This window comes from Emydura macquarii, unplaced genomic scaffold (genome assembly GCF_026122565.2).
Source record: "Emydura macquarii macquarii isolate MOO-44397 ecotype Brisbane River unplaced genomic scaffold, CSIRO-AGI_Emac_v2 contig_431, whole genome shotgun sequence".
NCBI lineage: Eukaryota > Metazoa > Chordata > Testudines > Chelidae > Emydura > Emydura macquarii.
In genome coordinates, this window is record NW_027130568.1 from 4,477,189 (window position 1) to 4,496,634 (window position 19,446).

A 19,446-nucleotide genomic window follows, 5' to 3' on the forward strand; every position below is an offset into this window, starting at 1 on the left:
AGTTTTTCACTCATCCTACCAAGAATAGATTAAAAAATAGTTTAGTTTAGTCAGAATTACCTTAGTTTAATCAGTAGTTATCCTACCTACTTTCCTCCCAACAAAAGACCTGTTGATTTTCTTCCCTCTTTCCCTGAGTAGATAGGATAGAATAGATTAGAAATATAGGGCATGCCAGGTTCACCAGGTTTTAAAAGGTGCGCCTCATGTAGAGATGCCATCCCAGTGTCGGATGGATAACTCACAATGTGTACACTACCTGGGAGAAACACATGTGCCACAGAAGTACACTCGTAAAAACCTTAAGGTCAGGGCCAGCGGAGATAGGGACCTGATGTTGAAACTCATATTAATGGAGAAGTCCCTCAGACCTTCCTCTGATCCTGAGACCAGACAACGCAGCTTCAGGAAAGGAACACACTCCCAGAAAGAAAGCCTCACATTTCCAACTGCAACTACACCAAAGAAAAGGTGTTCACCCAAAAGGCTGTCAACAGCCCCCTCACATAGAACCAAGCAGGTGATGGGTTCCTTAGGTACAACATGGGTTGTAATACCCAAGTACTCAAAAAGTCCAGGTGCGGAGTCAAGAGACAAAGAAAAATGGTCCTCCTTCGGCATGGCACCAAAAAAGGATATGGTGCAGAGGTCGTTGGACCAACAGTCAACAGCACCAGCCATGGCACTGCCAGATGCCCCGGCGCTGAGTCTGGCATCCAAAAAGCTCATGATGCCAGTAAAGGTCACAACACACACGTTGCACCAGAATTACTGACAGCACCAGCAATTGCCAAGATACCATTGTTGGCGCCAACCACCAATACAGTGCCGATGCGAGACACAGCACCATCCTTGAAAGAAAAGGACAAGCAACACCACTGTCAGCAAACAGAGACTATAGTAGCATTGTCTCCTCAGTCACCTACAGTTGTATGCAAGACTCCCCATTTCATTTTGCTCACGGTAAAGCATTTCTCACCAGTATGCTCTTTCACTGGAGAAGATAGTGACATAGAGGAAGCTCAGTTTACGTCAGAGCACTCCTCCCCCACCAGACCATCATCAGAGGCACCTGGATACGCGCCTCGCAGGGCAATCAAGACATTTCCCTGATACAGTCTGCCATCGTTCAGACCTCCTATGCCATATAACATGCAATGGCATAACTGGGATGTGTGGTCAGGCTATTCCAAGGCATACAATAGACCACCCAATCCTCATACAAGCAGGGCAAGATCTTCTAGATGTTCACCCCTATCCACCTAAGCACGAGCTGCAGAAGACGCATAGATAGGGGATATGAGTGGGGAACAAGAAACCTCTCCTCCCAAACACAACTCCCCATCCTTCCTGGATGAAGCAGTAATCCCACATCTGTAGAGGAATCCAAGCAATTCTGTGACCTCTTCAAGAGAGTGGCAGAAAATCTAGAAATTCCCCTGGAAGAGGTTAGGGAATCACATCATAAATTGCTGAGGATACTTCATACTGCAACATCATCAAAGCATGTGCTTCCAATGGACGAAGCACTGATGGAGCCAGCTAACACCATATGGCAAACACCAGCCACCATCCCACCTATCAATAAAAGAAACAACAGAAAGTACTATATCCCTGCCAAGGGAATGGAATTCCTCTTTACTTATCCACCCCCAAATTCCCTTGGTATCGATGCTGTAAACCAGAGGGGTAAACAGACAAATTACAGATCAACACCACAGGACAAAGATTGGAAGAGATTAGATGTATTAGGCAGAAAGGTTTATTCATCATCCACCTTACTAATGAGGGTATCCAATTATGCAGCACTTCTCTCCAACTATGATTATAATATCTATGAGAAGATATTGGAGTTTATCAGTGATGTCCCGGAGAGCAAGAGAGAACAGTTCAAGTCATTCATCAACGAAGGACAACTTATAGCTAGAACATCGCTACAGGCCTCATTAGATGTAGCCGATACTGCAGCCAGAACAACAGCCACAGCCATCATTATATGCAGGGCATCGTGGTTACACTCAGTGGGCCTTCCCAGGGAATTACAAACAAAAATAGAAGACCTCCTATTCGACAAGGTCCAGCTGTTTGCAGAAAAGACAAATGAGGTATTTCATTCTATTTAGGATTCATGAGCGATGCTATGAACCCTCCGCATTTACATGCCTGCAACAAAGAGAAAAGAACACAGATTTCAACCATATTCCTGCAGATATCCTTTCCATTCCCAGTATAGGCAATACGAACCACAAAGAGGGAAACAAAGAACACAAAGACGCAGATAAGCTCTACAAGCACCTTCAACCTCTCAAACATCGTCAAAACAACAGTTTTGAGAATTTGGTTGAGAATCTGAGAGATCTGACTCATCAAACAGTGCCACCATCATTGACCACACACTTCGAATTCTGTCTCTGAAAATTTCATCAGAATTGGACATCAATAGCATCAGACAAATGGATGTTAGAAATCGAGTTGGGATACACCATCCCATTCACATCCATTTCACCTACACAAAACCTTTCCCCGTCCCTCTTCAGGGACCCATTTCACATGCAAATATTCCATCAAGAAATAGATCATGTCCTACAACTAGGAGCAATAGAGCATGTACCATTGCAACATAGATGGAAGGAGTTCTATTCCCATTACTTTGTACTACAGAAAAAGAACAGAGGATGGAACCCATAGTAGATCTGAGGGCAATAAACAAATTCGTGAGGTGACAAAAATTCAAGATGGTAACATTATCCACCATAATACTGGCACTACAGAGAGGGAACTGGTTCTGAGCCCTCGATCTTCAAGATACTCATTTCCATATCCCTATACACCCTACACACAGATGTTTCCTAAGATTTACCGGGTCTGGCACCCATTACCAATATAAGGTGCTGCCATTTGGTCTCTCTATGGCACCAAAGGTCTTCTCCAAAGTGCTCGCAGTCATTGTGGCACATCTGAGGAGACAGGGAATCACAATCTTCCCATACCTAGATGACTGTCTAATAAAGGCACCCAGTCAAACCCTAGCCAGACAAGCTACAGGATAAACCATAACACTGTTCCAAAAACTAGGACTCAAGATAAACAAAGAAGAGTCCACTTTCAACCCATCATATCAGTTGGAGTTCATAGGAGCAGACCTGAACTCAATAATAGCCTGGGCATCATTACCACTGTCCAGATTCAAAACTATTACAGACCAAGTATTGCTAGTAAGAAACAGTCCAACAGTAACAGCATGCATTGCCTTTCAGCTCCTGGGACGTTGTGGTCCAGTATGCCTGACTACATATGCAATGCCTTCAGGGATAGTTTGCTTCGGTCTACAGACCACTCAGATGCAGTCTAAACAAAGCGTTGATGATGCCAAACAAGGTAAAAGATTCCCTACTGGTGGACACGAGAACAATATGATGACAGGAATCCAATTCTCACAGCCTCAACCATCAATCATGATTACCACAGATGCGTCATTCCTAGAGTGGGGAGCACATCTGCACAACCATACAATACAGGGGAGATGGTCAAAAATCAAAACCAATATGCACATAAACATATTAGAGCTCAGGGCAATGCGCAATGCCTGCCATCATTTTATGCAGTTCATAAGAGATAGGTCAATAAAGATAATGGCAGACAGCATAGTGTGCATGTTTTATATCAACCGTCAGGGAGGAGCAAGATCCCATTCCCTATACAGCGAATCAATAAAACTATGGAAGTGGTGCATAGAGCACATCATCTGCATATCGGTGGCATACCTACCTGGGAGCCAGAACACTACTGCAGACAGCCTCAACAGACACATTAGCTGGACTCACGATTGGGAGCTGAACAAAAAAATTCCTGAAAAACATTTTTCGTCAGTGGGTCCATCCATCTGTCAACCTTTTTACCACAAAACAAAACCGCAAATGCAGTCGTTTCTGCTCGAGGGCAGGACTGGGACCAGACTAGATGGGCGATGCTTTTCTACTCAAGGAGCTCCTGTACACATTCTCACACATCCCAAGACCATCCACAAAATCAGGGTAGACAAGGTGACTGTGATAATAACACCACCAGCTTGGCCCAGACAGACATGGTTCTCAGACCTGCTAAATATATCAACATACAAACCAATCATGCTTCCTCTAAGATACAGTCTCCTGTCCCAGGGTGGTGGTCGGATTTATCACCCCGAGATACAGAAGCTACATCTAACGGCATGGTTCCTAACTGCTTCTGCTTAAATGAGTTAGAATGCTTGGAACAGATTAAACAGATACTACTAAATAGTAGAAAACCAATTAGGAAAATTTACCTTCACAAGTGGCACAGATTTGACTCCTGGTGCAGAGATAGACAAATGGTGGTGGCATCCTCATCCATTCCAGTTATCCTAGAATATATCCTAGAACTAAAAAATTCAGGCCTATCAATTAGCTCCTTAAAGGTTCATCTAGCAGCAATTAGGTCTTCCACAACAAAATTAATCACACAATGATATTCAGTAAAACGATTCCTGGCAGCACTACAAATAGTATTCCCAGTCATACGTGTCCCCACAACACCATGGGACCTAAACCTAGTACTGAAGGCCATTACTAGGATGCCATTTGAACACTTAGCAACATGTTCACTTCTCCATATGTCTATGAAAGTATCATTCTTAGTAGCCATCACATCAGCCTGGCGTGTAGGGGAGATTAGCGCACTCATGGCCCACCCACATACACGATATTTCATAAAGATAAGATCACTCTTAGATCTCACCCAAAGTTCTTACAAAAATAGTGTCAGACTTCCATATTAACCAACCTATTCATTTACCTCCCTTTTATCCAAAACTGCATACTAATGCACAGAAAGCAGCACTCCACACTCTGGATGTTAGACGGACAATAGCATTCTACTTAGAGAGAACAAATACATTTGGAAAATCAGATAAGCTTTTTGTTTCGGTGGTGGAACGCACAAAAGGCAAAGCCAAAACTAGTAAAAGGTTATCCAAATGGATAACAGCATGCATCCAACTATGCTATAAACAGAAAAACTTACAAACTCCCTCAGGAACTAGAGCACACTCAACAAGAGCAATATCCACTTCTGTAGCATTCCTTAATAATGTTCCTATCACGGACATATGCATGGGCCTCACTACATACTTTCACAGGCATTATGCAATTGAACATGCATTTACTAGGGATGCTGCACTAGGACTAACAGTACTTTCATCTTTCCAAACAACTAACACCAAAGTCCCTCCAGCAAATGGGGGGCATTGCTCTGTAGTCACCTAAAATGGAGCACCCACAGAGACATCACTTGAAGAAGAGAAGGTAACTCACCTTGTGCAGTAACTGAGGTTCTTTGAGATGTGTCCCCCTGTGGGTGCTCCACTATCCACCCTCCTCCCCTCTACTCCGGAGTTCTAGCACAGGACTCTACAGTAGAGAAGAAACTGAGGGAGTCAGGTAGTGCATGCGCCAGAGCACATACCAATGGCTCCATGAGACAGGAACTGTGCATGACATGTGCGACCCAGACAAGTACTGTTATAAAGATCTCAGATCAAGGACGAGGAACACAACAACAAAAAGTGGAGCACCCACAGGGGGACACATCTCAAAGAACCTCAGTTACTGTACAAGGTGAGTAACCCTCTCTTTTTAGGTTTCTTATTTTCATGAGATATAGAAAGCAAAGTCTCTTGAATGTGCTTATAATCTCAACACTGATAAAATTGGTCCCGTGCCTGCCTGAATGATGAGAAATTCTATATCAAGAGTTGGCCAAGACATCAGTGTCTACTGGTCCTTTTGTAGTTTTTTTCATCCTGAACTAGCTGTCAAAGGTGGATCATGCAATCCTCTCTGCCAGAGCATATTAAATCTTTTCCCTTTTGGGGGGAGAACTGATGACAAATCCATTAACTCTTAAGATAAAAAAATAATGGCCCAATCCTATAAAGTGGAGAATGCTTTCCATTCCCATTAAAATAAATAGACATTTATTATGCTTATTACTGCACGGTCCATTCTAATGCCCATTGAACTTAATGGAGACTCGTATTAACTTCATTTTGGATCAAACCCAGAGGTGAGCTTTTAAAGAACACATGAGAGAATACATGAACATAAACATACTCCTTACAGCAAAATAACTGATTTACTTTTTAACAGTTTACCCTATTATGAAACTTTGTTTTAGTTTTCCTATTCAATGATCGATAGAAAAGATAAACGTGGTTTCTCATCAACAGTTTAATAAAAGATATTGTATGTTCAATATTGAGCTGTAGGCAGAATTTTAACCAATGTCAGCTAAGTAGTGTGAGCACAATTCTTTATTTTCTGCTCCAAATGAAAGCGTCCTTTGGAATGAACTGATACAATAATAGCCATTTAAGGTGACTTGGAGTTGCTGTAAGTGTGTTTGTGGACCATCTTCTGTATTCAGATTAAGAAAAGAGGATTCTTTATTTCTTCTTAACAAAAGCTCTAAAAGGAGCTCTAAAATCAGCAGCAATAACAATTTAGTGTTTCATTTTGCCCAGTGGAAATTAAGACTGTGGCTACCGTGCCTTTTTGTTTTTGTCATAATTCTTTACAATGATGCTGCCAAAAATATACAGCTTGAAGCACCTCTGGAGACACACTCCTCATCAAAACAACAACATTATCACAATCTATGGGCCTTACCTGAAATAAATAGAAGGAGCTTTCACTGATAATGGAAAATGTCTTTAGAGAATATAAATCTAGGTTAAAAGCTGTTACCAGTTTTGTGAACTTTTCTGGCCAAAGGTCCACTTTTACAGCGTTATGAGAATTATGTGTGAAAATAAAAAGCAACAGCTGTCTCTCCCCTCCCATGCTCTGACACACACCTTATTCTTCAAGCATCCATTAACTTACTGTGTTTCCAACTTCCCTGCAACACTATGCACATAAATTCCCCATTGGCTGTCACGATGCCATTGCTTTCTGAACTGCTCTATTTAGCGTGTGAGAACTTGACAATGAATTTCTCAAGAAAAGTAGGCTTTATTGTATTGTGCTTTGGTTGATACACGTTTCTAGTTTTGAGCATGCACAAGCTGATGCACTTAGTTTTCAACAGCCATATTTTTCTGTAGCGCCTACCACCACGGAGCTTTATTCCTGAGCATGACAATGTAAAATATAAATATTAATAATAAAAATAATTAACTGGCTTTAATACCTGAAACTCTGTGCTCATCAGCACTTGTGCATGCAAATGTTACAATTTTCGTTTGCATCATAAAGCACATAGTTTGGTAGTTAGACATCTATGGCTATTTTTATTGCATTAAAAAGAACATTATTAAACTTGCGAAATCAAGCACTTCAGAATTAGGAAATACCAGATTTAAGGTTGTCTGGGCAACCTTAAGTTGAACCCCTTTTGTATATGCATATGATATGATTTAACGACATGAGCACATGTTATTTTTCCATAGGACCCTGGCCTTTGTGGATAGGTGGTGTTCATTTAATAAGCAGCTATTCAGTAGTTTGTTTTTTCCTCATTAATCAATCTTTGGCCCTCATTTATTGCATTTATTCAAACCTTGCCCTGAAGACAGAATTATGAATTTTCTCATAGGCTTTTCTCTGGTGCTTATCCTAAGGTGCTTCACAAACATTAATGAATTTGTTTTCCAACACCTTCCTTTGAAATGAGTGGTGGTAGCCCCCATTTTACGTACTGGGAACTGAGATGGAGAAGTATCAATTAACCTTTATCATAGGCAGTGCTACCAGTCCCACCGGTAATTATCCTCTTTTATTATTTCTATTATGGCAGCACTTAGAGGCCCTGATCAGGACTGGACTGTCACGCTGGCTGGATTGGGGGGTGGGCGGGCATTTATCATATTTTTAACATCAATACATCAGAATCATAGTAATTCAAGTGAGATATGCCATGTCAGGTACCCTTAGAAAGGCTATAATGTGCTAAGTAAGATGATAATGTTTATGTTCATGTGTTGTGTGTGCAATGGAAGTTATGGATATGTTTTTATCTGTATTTCATATTGTACTGTGTTTCTGGGCGACACCCCAGACAGGATGGCTGCAGCACTAGCCTGCTTAATGGCCCTTTAAGGAAATTCACAGGTACAAGGGGCCCAGGGGGAGAAGGCAGGGATATACCTGATGAGTCACCAGTCAATCATGTGACCCTGGACTCCATCTTATTCCTGTAAATGTCCACAAGCAGCATGGCAAAGGCCAAAGGACATAAAAGGCAGCTGCACCCCATCCATTTGTCTTCGGTCTTCAGCCTACCTCTGGATCAACTCATCTACAACTGAACTGAAGCTGTGAAACAAAGGACTGAGACCCAGCCAGGTACTAGATGTACACCAGAGGGACTATACAAGCCTGCAAACTCCACAATTCTATTAGAAACCTGATATATATGGACTTTCTAATCAATTGTATTTGTCTGATTGCTTAAATCCTTTAACATTTATCTTATAGTTTGTTTCTTTCCTTTTATAATAAACCTTTAGTTTTAGTTACTAAAGGATTGGCTGGTGGTATTTTGGGTAAGATCCAAACTTATATTGATCTGGTGATGTAGCTGACCCTTTGGGGTCAGGAGAAACCTTTTTTTGGTAAAGAGCATAGAGTTTTAAATAACTGATCTCTTTACTAGACCTAGTGGCTGATTGGGAGCCGGAGACTGAAATGCAGTAAAGGGGTCTGTGTATATTTTGTTTTGGCTTCTTGATAACCAGTGTGGGGAATCAGAAGCACTGTTTGTGGCTGGTTGGGAAGTCTGACTTTAGTGTCACCCAGCAGTGCTGGGAGAATCTGCTCTCCTTTTGCAGCCTGCTCTGACCTTGGCATTTTCAGGTGGCTATCCTAGGCACGGACGGGTCACATGGGCCACTATTTTGTTTGATGCTATCCCAATACACAAGCAGCTCTAGTCCCTGTCATGAACCACACAGTATGTTTAAGGGACTGCAACCTAGCCGCTAGTTGTGTGCCTCTAGCCAATTTTTAAATATTTAAAAATGGAATTGGAAGTAGGGTGACCAGATAGCAAGTGTGAAAAATTAGGACAGGGGTGGGGGATAATGAAACAAAACCCTGAAACAAAGGCCTGAATATTGAGACTGTCCTTATAAATCAGGACATCTGGTTTCCCTAATTGGAAGCAAGGAACATAAAAGGGAGGTATTGAGGGGACATGGAGTGGATGATGCAAGGGGCCAGAGGATAAGAAGAAAACTTCAGGGGATGAGGGACCTGAAAAGGAGAAGGAGGTAAGGAAGGAGTCACAGGCAGTCATGTGTGGATGAGACCTCTAGAGAAGGGACCTTTTTTAGGAGTCATAGGTTGTGGAGCTGGAGTACAGGGGATGGGCAAGAGCACGAGGATAGGGACTTCCTTTTATCACTCATTTAAAAAAATAAAACCTAAGGAAAGTTGCAAACAAAAATGTCTTTACGTAGAGCTAAAGTAACTCAAGTGCATTGCTTATCAACACAGTCAGTAAAAATTTAGGAAGTTATTGCTTAAAGGAGGCAGGGCTATAAATTGAGATGTTGAGATCACTTTTATTTTCCGTTTAAACTCAGACCACTGTATGCACTTCTAACCTCGTTGAAGCAGCTGTGATTATCTATCTGTCTAGCCATCAGATCTATCATTAGGAAACAGCTGTTGCTGGCTTTTTTTGTTTTTCCTCTAAAAGAGTGTAACGTGTAAGAACCATGTCATGACGTATGACACTGCAGCAAACTGCTTCTGTCCCAACCCAATTAAGATTAGGAGAAATCTAATTTTGGCCTGCTTTGCCAACTGACATTAAAGTTATCTTTATGAATCATGTATGCTTATTAGTTATGGACTAAAGCTTCATTGCATCCTGTGATCATGAACCAGGGGGGAAGATGAGAAGTGATGTGAGTAACATTATTTCCTGTCCTAAAACAGAAAAGTATTATACTTTTGATAAGTCTCTCACAAACTTCCCTGATGTGGATGGATCAAGTGGTTTGTGGAACAATTCTGCTGCTGACTTTAGCAGAACTGTGTCAGTCTTGTGCACATGGTAAAATATATAAGAAAAGAGCCCTGAAAGTACAGAGCTGCTGAAATATGCAGTAGACAGAGTTTACCTATATAATCTCTTAACCTGCCAATGTGGGACTCAGTGTGTGGCAGTTAGTCAGAATGTGGTATATGCAAATATTATTCATAAAGGAAGCTTAAAACACTTTGGATTTCATTTATTTTCTGTAAATAACTCTATATATTCAATTTCAAAATTCTTCGTTTCTGATAATTTTCAACAATAAAATGGAAGGGACACCAAATTTGTGAGGAAAATAATTGTTTGGGGCCAAAATGGTTGACATCACTGACAATGAGGGTCAGTTGATACATATATTTTTCTGTGCATCATTTGAGAAACATGGCTGGGAAGGTGCCTCTTGCTCTGCTCTAGAGTTCAGTTGGAGCAAAAGAACAAATATATGAAAACTTAAAATGTTAGCGTTTTGATGCATACAGCTGTAAACCTCTGCACTAGATGAATCTATTTTAATCATTCTTTGGAGGGATGGATACCTCACTAGGAAATGATACAGTTGTAAGTCACAGATATCGAAAGAAATGATAGATATGAACCTAACATTTCAAAAGAAGCTCTATTTATCTCCTTCAACTTCTTAAACCACTAAAATGTACTTACTTGTAACTCTCTATAATAGTATTTATTTTTTATTAGAGCAGGTAGTATAATTTTGTTTTTAAGTAGAGTTGGTCATTTTTGTTTTCAATGGAACAGGTTTTCATCAAAAAATGTAGCTTAATTGAAATTGAAGTTTTTAGCAGCAAGTGTGGATTTTGACAAAATTTTTGATAGGAAAAAGTCTAAATGTTTCATTTGGACAATGTTGAAACATGATTAATTGCATTTTGACTTTTATGTTATATTAATATTATGTATGTGTAATACATATTAAAGTAAAAAGGAAATGAATCAAACTCAATATGAAATATTTAAATGGTATAGAAGGTAAAAGATTAAATGGTCAAATTAATTTTGGGGGAATTTCTGTTATGGGAGAAATTTCAAAATTTTGTTTTTTCATTGTGATTCAGAACAAAAACCAATAGAAATGTTGGAATTTTTCATGGAATGGTAATTCTGGTCACCTGCTAGCGCCAGTTCTGAGTTATGATACATATTTGTGTGTCCATGCTTACTGAATTTATTTAGATCCTGCTTTAACTGAACAGCTGGATACAGTCTTAACTATTAAATTACTACAGGAGTCTCCATAATTATAGTCTTGTGTTAAAAATGTCTGAGGCTTCTTTAAGTAACCAGCATACATACAGTGTGTAGTCTTTGTTTTCTATTGTATAAAGGTTGTTTGAGTCATTGAAAGCTCAAAGACTATTGGCCAGTCTCACAGCTACGGCCAAATCATCTCTGATGGAGTTTTTCCTTTTGTCTTAATCCCATCTATATGGAGTCTGCTCTTTAAGTCTTTCTTCTCCTCTGCAGTCTGTCTTGAAGCAGTTCCTCAAACTCCACAGATAAACAAATCCATTGTATAAATAACATCCATCCATCTAGTTTTGGATCTTCCAACCCTTCTCTTATCTCCTGCTTTTTAACACCCATGTTTCTATATGCTCTTCTGATCTTCTATTCTCTTATCCAGATTATCTAAGCCTGTTTTCCATCAAGCTTTTCTATAACTAGCTCCACTTTCAGACTTCCTCTACTTTCTTTGTTCCAAACATGGCCCATCCCTGTAACTCCAAACATCCATCTAAACTTTTTCATTTCTATTTTATTCAAGAGAGGTGCCTGTCTCTTCCTCAGTGCCCAGTGGTAAGTCATACAAAAGCGCAGGCTTAATTACCACTTTATAGAACTTACTTTTCAATTTGAAAGGCACTTTCTTATCACAAATCACTCTGCTCACTTATTTCCATTTACCCCATTTCATGCCTTTCCTGTTCTGCTTATCCTTGATGGAGTTTAGATTTATAAAATTATAGACTAAACCATCTTTAACTATTTTTTCCCATTATTATTGACTGTTAAGCAGGGTGCTATTTTTTTTAATTCATCAATCAGGATAAAGATGGGTCCTTGAGTTCAGAGTCTATCAAGTGATGCCCTCAGTGAGTACCAGTTACTCACATTTGCTGTTTGGCCCGTCATCCACACTGTTTTCTGCTTTGACTTGTTAAACAGGAGATGTGATCTGTTTAAGGTGACTTGCAGGGTACTGGATCAGCTAGCTCTCTCAAGAGAGGGGGAGAGCTGAGCCCATTCAGGACTCAGAACATATTTCCTACTAGTGTACAGGGATATGGTTCATAGAGCTATATATATCCCTGATAAAGGAACTTATATGTTTAGAATAGGATGTTCATGATCAATAACAGTTCATGTGTGGAGACCAGGAGCACGAAGGCTTCACCTACACTAGGGAATTGACCTAGTGCTGACATTTGTCAGCAATGGGTACCTCTTTATAGAACCTTAATCATGTCTTCTCCAATGGTGTGGGAAATTATTTTTGTCCCGTCTGCTCTAGCAGTTGAACTGTTTTCAGCACAGAGTCAAGAGGAACCATTCCTGACAACTTGTCAGTTATAGTTCAGTTTCCTAGTGTAGACTGAGCTTGATTTCACTCAAAACTACTTGTTCCTCTTACATCAGGATTCAGCATCCTCCATTTATACATAAGCAGGCTTGTCTGTATCATTTGACTGCTCTTTGACTGACTGGTGGTGCTTTTTCTTTGTCGGTTTAAACTTTACCACAGGGTAGTTTGGGATTCTATTGCTCTATGAAAGAGTGACTGAGGCCTCAGTTGTGTTTCTTGAATTATTTGCACATGGATTTCCCTCTACCATTCAAAATCTAGCAGTGGTGGAAGAGGCACTTCTGCAAAAACAATCCCCCAGCTGGATAGCCCTTTGCTGGGTCATGTGACAGAAGGTGATGGGTTGGGAAGATACATGCACTGTGTGCATTGTTCTCCTGTCTTGCCCTACCTCACCCCCTGCTTGGTGGGGAATCCACTGAAAAGTGAATGTAGCTGCAGTCTGTATTCATGTTTGAGTGGAGCCTCTGTGCACTATAGTCCTCTCTCCCCTGGAAAAGGGGCCTAACAAAAAGGTGAACCAAGGAGGCTCTGGCAACATGGCTAGAATGGAACTAGAAGCAGGGAGAGTGGGTTCCAGAGCAAATCCAGAAGCACAGGTCCTCCATGAGGGAAACCTTTTCCTCCTGTAGATTTCCTTATGTGATGCAAAGTGCAGAACGTGGCCCAAAAGATTAGTATTTACAGAATATTTTTGTCTAAATCTAATTTCTCTGCCCAGTCACCTGGCTCAGCACTAGAGAAGTCTATGAAAGGTAGAGGGGGGTAGGAGTCTTTCCCTTTAGGTGACGTAGTAGGACAAGACCAGCTCCACAGCCTTAAATCCATCTTAAAAGCCTGGAATAGGCTTCATATGGCCCTAGTGCCCTGCACAGGAACAACCAGAGAATCTCTGTAAGGTGCTTCTTTCTTCCCGGCCCAACTTCTGCTCATCCGAAAGCACCAGGGACACTGCTAAGTCTGGAATATGCAATGCATAAGTTTTGGAAGGGTAGAAGAGGGCTTGTGTAGAAGTGGAATCACATTATTTCCACTGCAATAGAACTTAACACATTGTGGAGGGGATGTGCAAGATTTGTCATTTAACGCATATTAAGTTTTACAAATGGCAGTTAAATATCATTTAAAAAAATTCTTAAACTTTAAAATCATTTATCAGACTGAAATGTCTCTCACACAATGTATGGACTGCCACAAGCTGTTTTGCTAATCCTACGAAAGTGAATTTTACTCTTATGCAGAATTAATCGCCAACCTGTTCATGGAATTCCAGTGAGATAGGAATTTTTCAGCGAAACTGGTGAGGAAACATCCGAATGGATTTGGAATATCCATGTGAAGTCCACAGAGTAAACAGATGGGAGAAAACAGGCTTCAGTTCTTTTCTGTGAAAAAGAAAGACCAGTTGCTGCTAACTCCTGGCGAGCTGCAGGACTATTCTTTTCCTTTTGCATGGTTTATACAAAGGAAGGTCAGAGACCAAAACATATGAACAAAGGTACAATAGGACCATTAAAGAGAATGCAAAAAGGGGGCTAGGTCTGGTTTTTAGGTACATGCTCACATACATTTCAAAATATGCTGTATAAGACTGCAAAAAATAATCATTCCCATTTGGATGAATTTCCTTGTGTACCATCTAGTCTTTTTTCTGAGAGCCTACTATTGCAAATAGCAAAATTCATTGCAAAGAATGGAAAAGAACAAGTGACACGTTGAATATTTTTTAATTAGCTTTATTCCTCTCTCTGTGTTGCTCACGAACATAATACATAAAATAGTTTTGCAGACCCAATAAAACTTCTGCATTGAGTCCAGTAGGCGCCATTACAGACTGTATTATGCCAGCTTCCAAGTGAGTACAGGACAAGCCTTTACATCTTCAAAAAGGACACTGTCAGCTTTGAAAAAAAACCATAAGAGCATGTGACAGCTCCAGAGATAGGTTTGGGTTAAGTTAAAAAAGAACAGATTATTATGATGCAAAACCCAGATAAATATAAAGCTCTGTAAGCAACTGAATCTCTTGTATGAGTAAAGCTTTTCAGAATTGACTGTTATCAGCCGCCACAATATCTAAGTCTGTTTGTGCATTTTCAATAGATTTACCTTGCTGTTCAGACCTCACTGCCAGCTTACATTTTAATGCAGTTTAATGCAAAGACTCCTTGAAGCAGAAAGACATTTAGACTTGGCATCTCAGTCAGGATTTTGATAGCTAATGTTAATTTAACCCAGTGATTAAAGCTATACAGACTGAATGCAGTCTGCTGTGCATGCTATAAAAGGGATTTTGTGATCATTAAGTTGCCGCTGGGAAAGCAGGCTGTAGTTCTATTGTCTCTAGTGTTGCTGGATTGATTGGTTGTTTTGTTTGTTTCCTCTCTCTTGATATTGTTGCTCATTTCCTTGCCGTTTGGTAACCTGTACTTTTTAATGAAGCAATAGACTTATAGCAGTGGCCATAGCCAGACTTTTCAAAAGACAGCCATTATGGCAAAGTTTTGCAGATGTGTCTCAATTCCTGATCAGCTGCAAATTTCTATCCCAGCTTTACTAATTCAGGCTTCAGTCATTCTAGAAAACTGCTAGTTATCTTGGATTCTTCAGTGTGAGACCATCAAGCTGTTCACTTGTTAAATAGTTTTCTTTCATTCCATACAAAGTTTTAATTTTGGCTTTGACTAAGGGAATTATTCTTTTACCTTCTCATATATACTAAATCTACTAATTACATTATAATAAGCATTTTCCAATCTCACTTCAGTTCCAGTCTTGAATGTGGATTCCGAAGGTGAAAAAGATTGATGATAATTCACACTAATTATTCTTTATTCTAAGTTTCTAAGAGTTTTATCAATGGTAGATCATTAATTATGTCTCAAACCTTTCCATCGGAGGTAGCTAAAACTATAGAATAGGGAACCAGTTAATCTGAGTTCTGTTCCCTATTCTGTCACAGGCTTGCTATGTGACTTTGGACAAAGTTTCCCATAACTCAGAGTAATTAGGGGAAGGTCACACTGCAAATAAATAGCATAGCTGAGAATTTAGGTATGCTAATGCACAGGGCAGTGTTCTAACACATGGAGCATGTTCCACGCCAGATTAATTCTGAAGTACAAATGCACAATGCTGGTTTCTATCCAACCTTCATGTCTTCTACATGTAACTTTAGCATGCAAACAGACTATGCTCATGGCAACCTTTGCATGGAGTATGCGCGTAGTCCCATTGAAACCAATGGGTTTACTTGTGTGAGGAAGGGTGGCCATTAGTTCTTAATTATTAACTCAGTTAATTATCACTGAGCATTTATAAAGCATCATAAAAGTTCATGATATTCCACAAAATATAGACTAAGACCTGACTCCTGCTCTGAAGAGTTTACAGTCTAACACAATGAAGACACTATACACCTAAGATGTATAAACAGCAGTTTAAGGGAGAGGACATAAGAATTTGTGGTGAGGAAGAATTTATGGAAGAGATGGATGTTAAGGAGAGATTGTAAGTAAGAAAGAAGGCGGACAAGAAGTGGGAGAGTGACGGTTCCAAGCACAAGGGGCAGCATGAAAGAAGGAACAATTTGGAAGTGAGAGAAGGAAATAAAGGGGATAAAAAAGGTCAGGGGGGAGCATAGTGCATAAAAGGGAAGGTGGGTGTGGATGATACTTAGCAATAGCGAATAATTCAACATCCACTGAAGGATTTAGCTGATTGAATTCTGTTTTGGTAAAAGCTCTCTACAGCTTCCAAATGAACTAGGAGACTTATGTATCCTTTTTCCTAGAAGAGCACTTCAGAGCCTGACAGTGTTAATTGTCAGTGTGACAAATGGCATATGTTTTATTGTTTGTTAGTGAATAAAACAAAAAGTCATTTAATGTGGGAAAAGCAAGGATGTCCCTTTTATTGTCAATCGGTCCCATAACAGCCTGCTCCTGAAATTACTCACACAAGTAATCATTATGTATGCAAACACCAAAAACAGTGCAGGATCAAATCATGTGGGTTGTGGGGGCAGTTGGACGCGATGCTTGCTGAAAAGCCCAAGAACAAGGGAGTAAAAATGAATTAATATGAATCACTGTTTGTGAACTTGATCCATGGAGGAAATAAAGGAAGAGAACAAAAAATGCAGCTACAACCTTGCTTCGTTCTTTCTTTTCTATGTATGAAAGAATGTTCTTTGGCCAGAAGGGCCCAAATATAGTATGGGACTGATGCACTTGTTTTTATAGAGGATTTGCCAGTTCAGAAAGAGCTGTGACTAATATCTTAGAGCAGGGGTGGGGAACCTTTTCCCTGCCAAGGGCCATTTTGATATTGCTACCTCCATTCGCGGGCCATGTCGCCGATTCCGCCGCCGAATTCCCCCCGCCGCCGCCGAAAAGGCGCAAACGGCGGCAGGGTTTCGGCGGCGGGAACTGCCCGACCCCCCACGGAACCGCGCCGCCGCCGACTCCACCCCCCGCCGCCGAAATGCCGCCGCCGTTTCCGTCTTTTCGGCGGCGCGGTTTTACAGTGTCCGCGGGGTGCCGTGGCCCAGTAACCACCTCTGAGCTCCCGCCGCCGCCGAAAATGAGCAGACGGCGGCAGGGTTTCGGCGGCGCGCACTTCCCGCCCGCCCGCCTGCGGGCTGGATCAAATTCTTTCGCGGGCCGGATCCGGCCCGCGGGCCGGAGGTTCCCCACCCCTGTCTCAGAGGCTTACTAGTCTGAAAATAAAGGGGCCACACCAAAAAATGTATTGGAGAACCTACCTCTTTAAATTACATTGATTCAGAGGCAATTATCAGCTCAGTTGGTTTTGAAGCGCAGTAAGTTGATTTATAATACACTGTTCTCTGCCTCCTTTCCAGGTCACCGTCTCAGTTCAACAAAGGTGTCTCGTGCACAGACGTTTCCCAGCTACACCTCAGAGCAGGGCCAGGAGCACCAGCAGTCCCTGTCACTGTCTAGCAGCTATGGATTCAGCTACAGCTCCAGCCTCATCCAATGACACACACAGAACAGATGACCAGAGAGACAATCTAGCCTGGAACCTGCCAGAAGGGTCTGGAAGTCACTTGCGCCCTCAGAATCCACGAAAGACAAATTATAATGAAAACTGAAGCTGACCAGCTCCAGTCTGGTCACCGTGAAGATTAAAAACTGCAATGCAACTTCCCTGAGGCACAGGCTAAGTCTTTTATTTATTTATTTGCTTTGGTTCATATGTAAAAACAACCAACCAACAAGATTTCCAGTTGTAAGAAAGTGATTGAATCCAATGAAATCCTGTTAGTGTGAAGCGGCGGTTTCTGCATCACAGGACACCGCCTGTTCTGGGGCTGGAACCTGATGACACACTCAACATTAGACTTGTCACGCAACACCCTGGTCAAGTTTGCCCATCTCCATTCCCGATGACAGTGCCCACCTTTTTTCTATCTTAGTGACTGCCCACTGGTTCCAGTTGGTACTGGGAAAGTGTTGTATGTTAAACTGTATAGATGTTATCCTTAGAAATAAGCAAAGTTGCAGTTACGAAAAGGTGTGAATATCTTTTTAATCAGGCTCCCATAGCTACCATGTTTAAATAAACATATACATTGGGGGTAGCAAGAGAATGTTTAGTAACATCTTGGGAAATAAAATTTGGTGCATTAAAAGTAAGATTATTACCTAGTATAACTCTCGTTTTAAATTGCTTAGGCCAGATTCTGCCCATGAATGCCATTCAGAGCTGTACATAAATATCTGAAAGACAGAATCCAGCTCTTAGAGCCCTAAAAAGTCTTCTCACCTGCAAAATATCTAAATAGCAATGTCAAGTGTCAATGTCAATGTCAATGACATGTATATCTTTAAAAAGCGAGGGAAAACTATTCTTCCACCAAACAAATCTGGGCTGAATTCTCAGACGTCAATCTCCTATTCTGCTTTATGAACTAGATTCTCTGCTAGTGTCTAGCAGCCTAGCTCTATTCTTGCCCTTCTGGTCATCGTTACTTTGGTTTTCTCAGTTTCTTTCCTAGATTTTTGTTTCAGCCACCTTGTATTTTGTGTATGGTTATGGATCAATTAATCACTTACCTTTGGAAAGACATGGAGAAATTCTAAATTAGGCCTTTCCAGGTTTGAAAGGCATTTAAAAAACACCTGCTACGTTTATTTCAAATCAGTTAAGGATAATGTGGAAAGCACAAGTATAGGTCTGGGGAATGAGTTTGAGCTGTCCTGAATATTTAATTTTTCATAAGGGTCATCAATTATTTATGTGCAGCATGTGATGCTCTGAAATTCTTGAAATTGGGGGAAGAAAAATCTGCTTGCTGTGTATTGTGTGAGCAGACTGTGCAGTCCATTCTCTTTTTGGAATCGATTGCCACAATTACCAGAAGAATTCTTGTCATTAGTTGTCAAGACTGGCAGAGGAAGTGTAACAAGGAAAGGAACAGTAGATTCTTTTTCCAATTACATGAACAGTTTTACCTATTGTAATTTAACTGGAAAAAATGCTGTTGCTTTTTTTTAGAAAAAGATACAAAAGACATGTCTGCTTTGGCTAAACATTTATTGATACAGTATGTTTGGCTTTCCTCCAAACATTTTACAGGCTAACAGGCTGCAAGGTTATACACCTCAGTGAACAGCTGCTGAATGAAAAGGTTTGTGATCTGTTTGTTACAGAATGCAACGGATTCATTCTATCAAAGTTGTCTTCTCTTTCTTTGTCTCTCTTTTCTCATTCTTCATTGGACCTCTCCCCCCACCACATTCACAAATAGAAAAGCT

General features: G+C 40.7%; 1 protein-coding gene across 2 annotated transcripts in view; it reads left to right on the forward strand.

The window, feature by feature from the left end:
- Positions 1-18,351, forward strand: part of DOK6 (docking protein 6) — a 372,406-nt gene extending 354,055 nt beyond the window's left edge. For both annotated transcript variants that reach the window (XM_067537434.1, XM_067537433.1), the window contains one exon: positions 17,529-18,351. In XM_067537434.1, coding sequence (XP_067393535.1) covers positions 17,529-17,780 — 252 coding nt within the window. In that variant the 3' untranslated portion in view covers positions 17,781-18,351. The remainder of the gene's footprint in view (positions 1-17,528) is intronic.
- Positions 18,352-19,446: the final 1,095 nt, after the last annotated feature.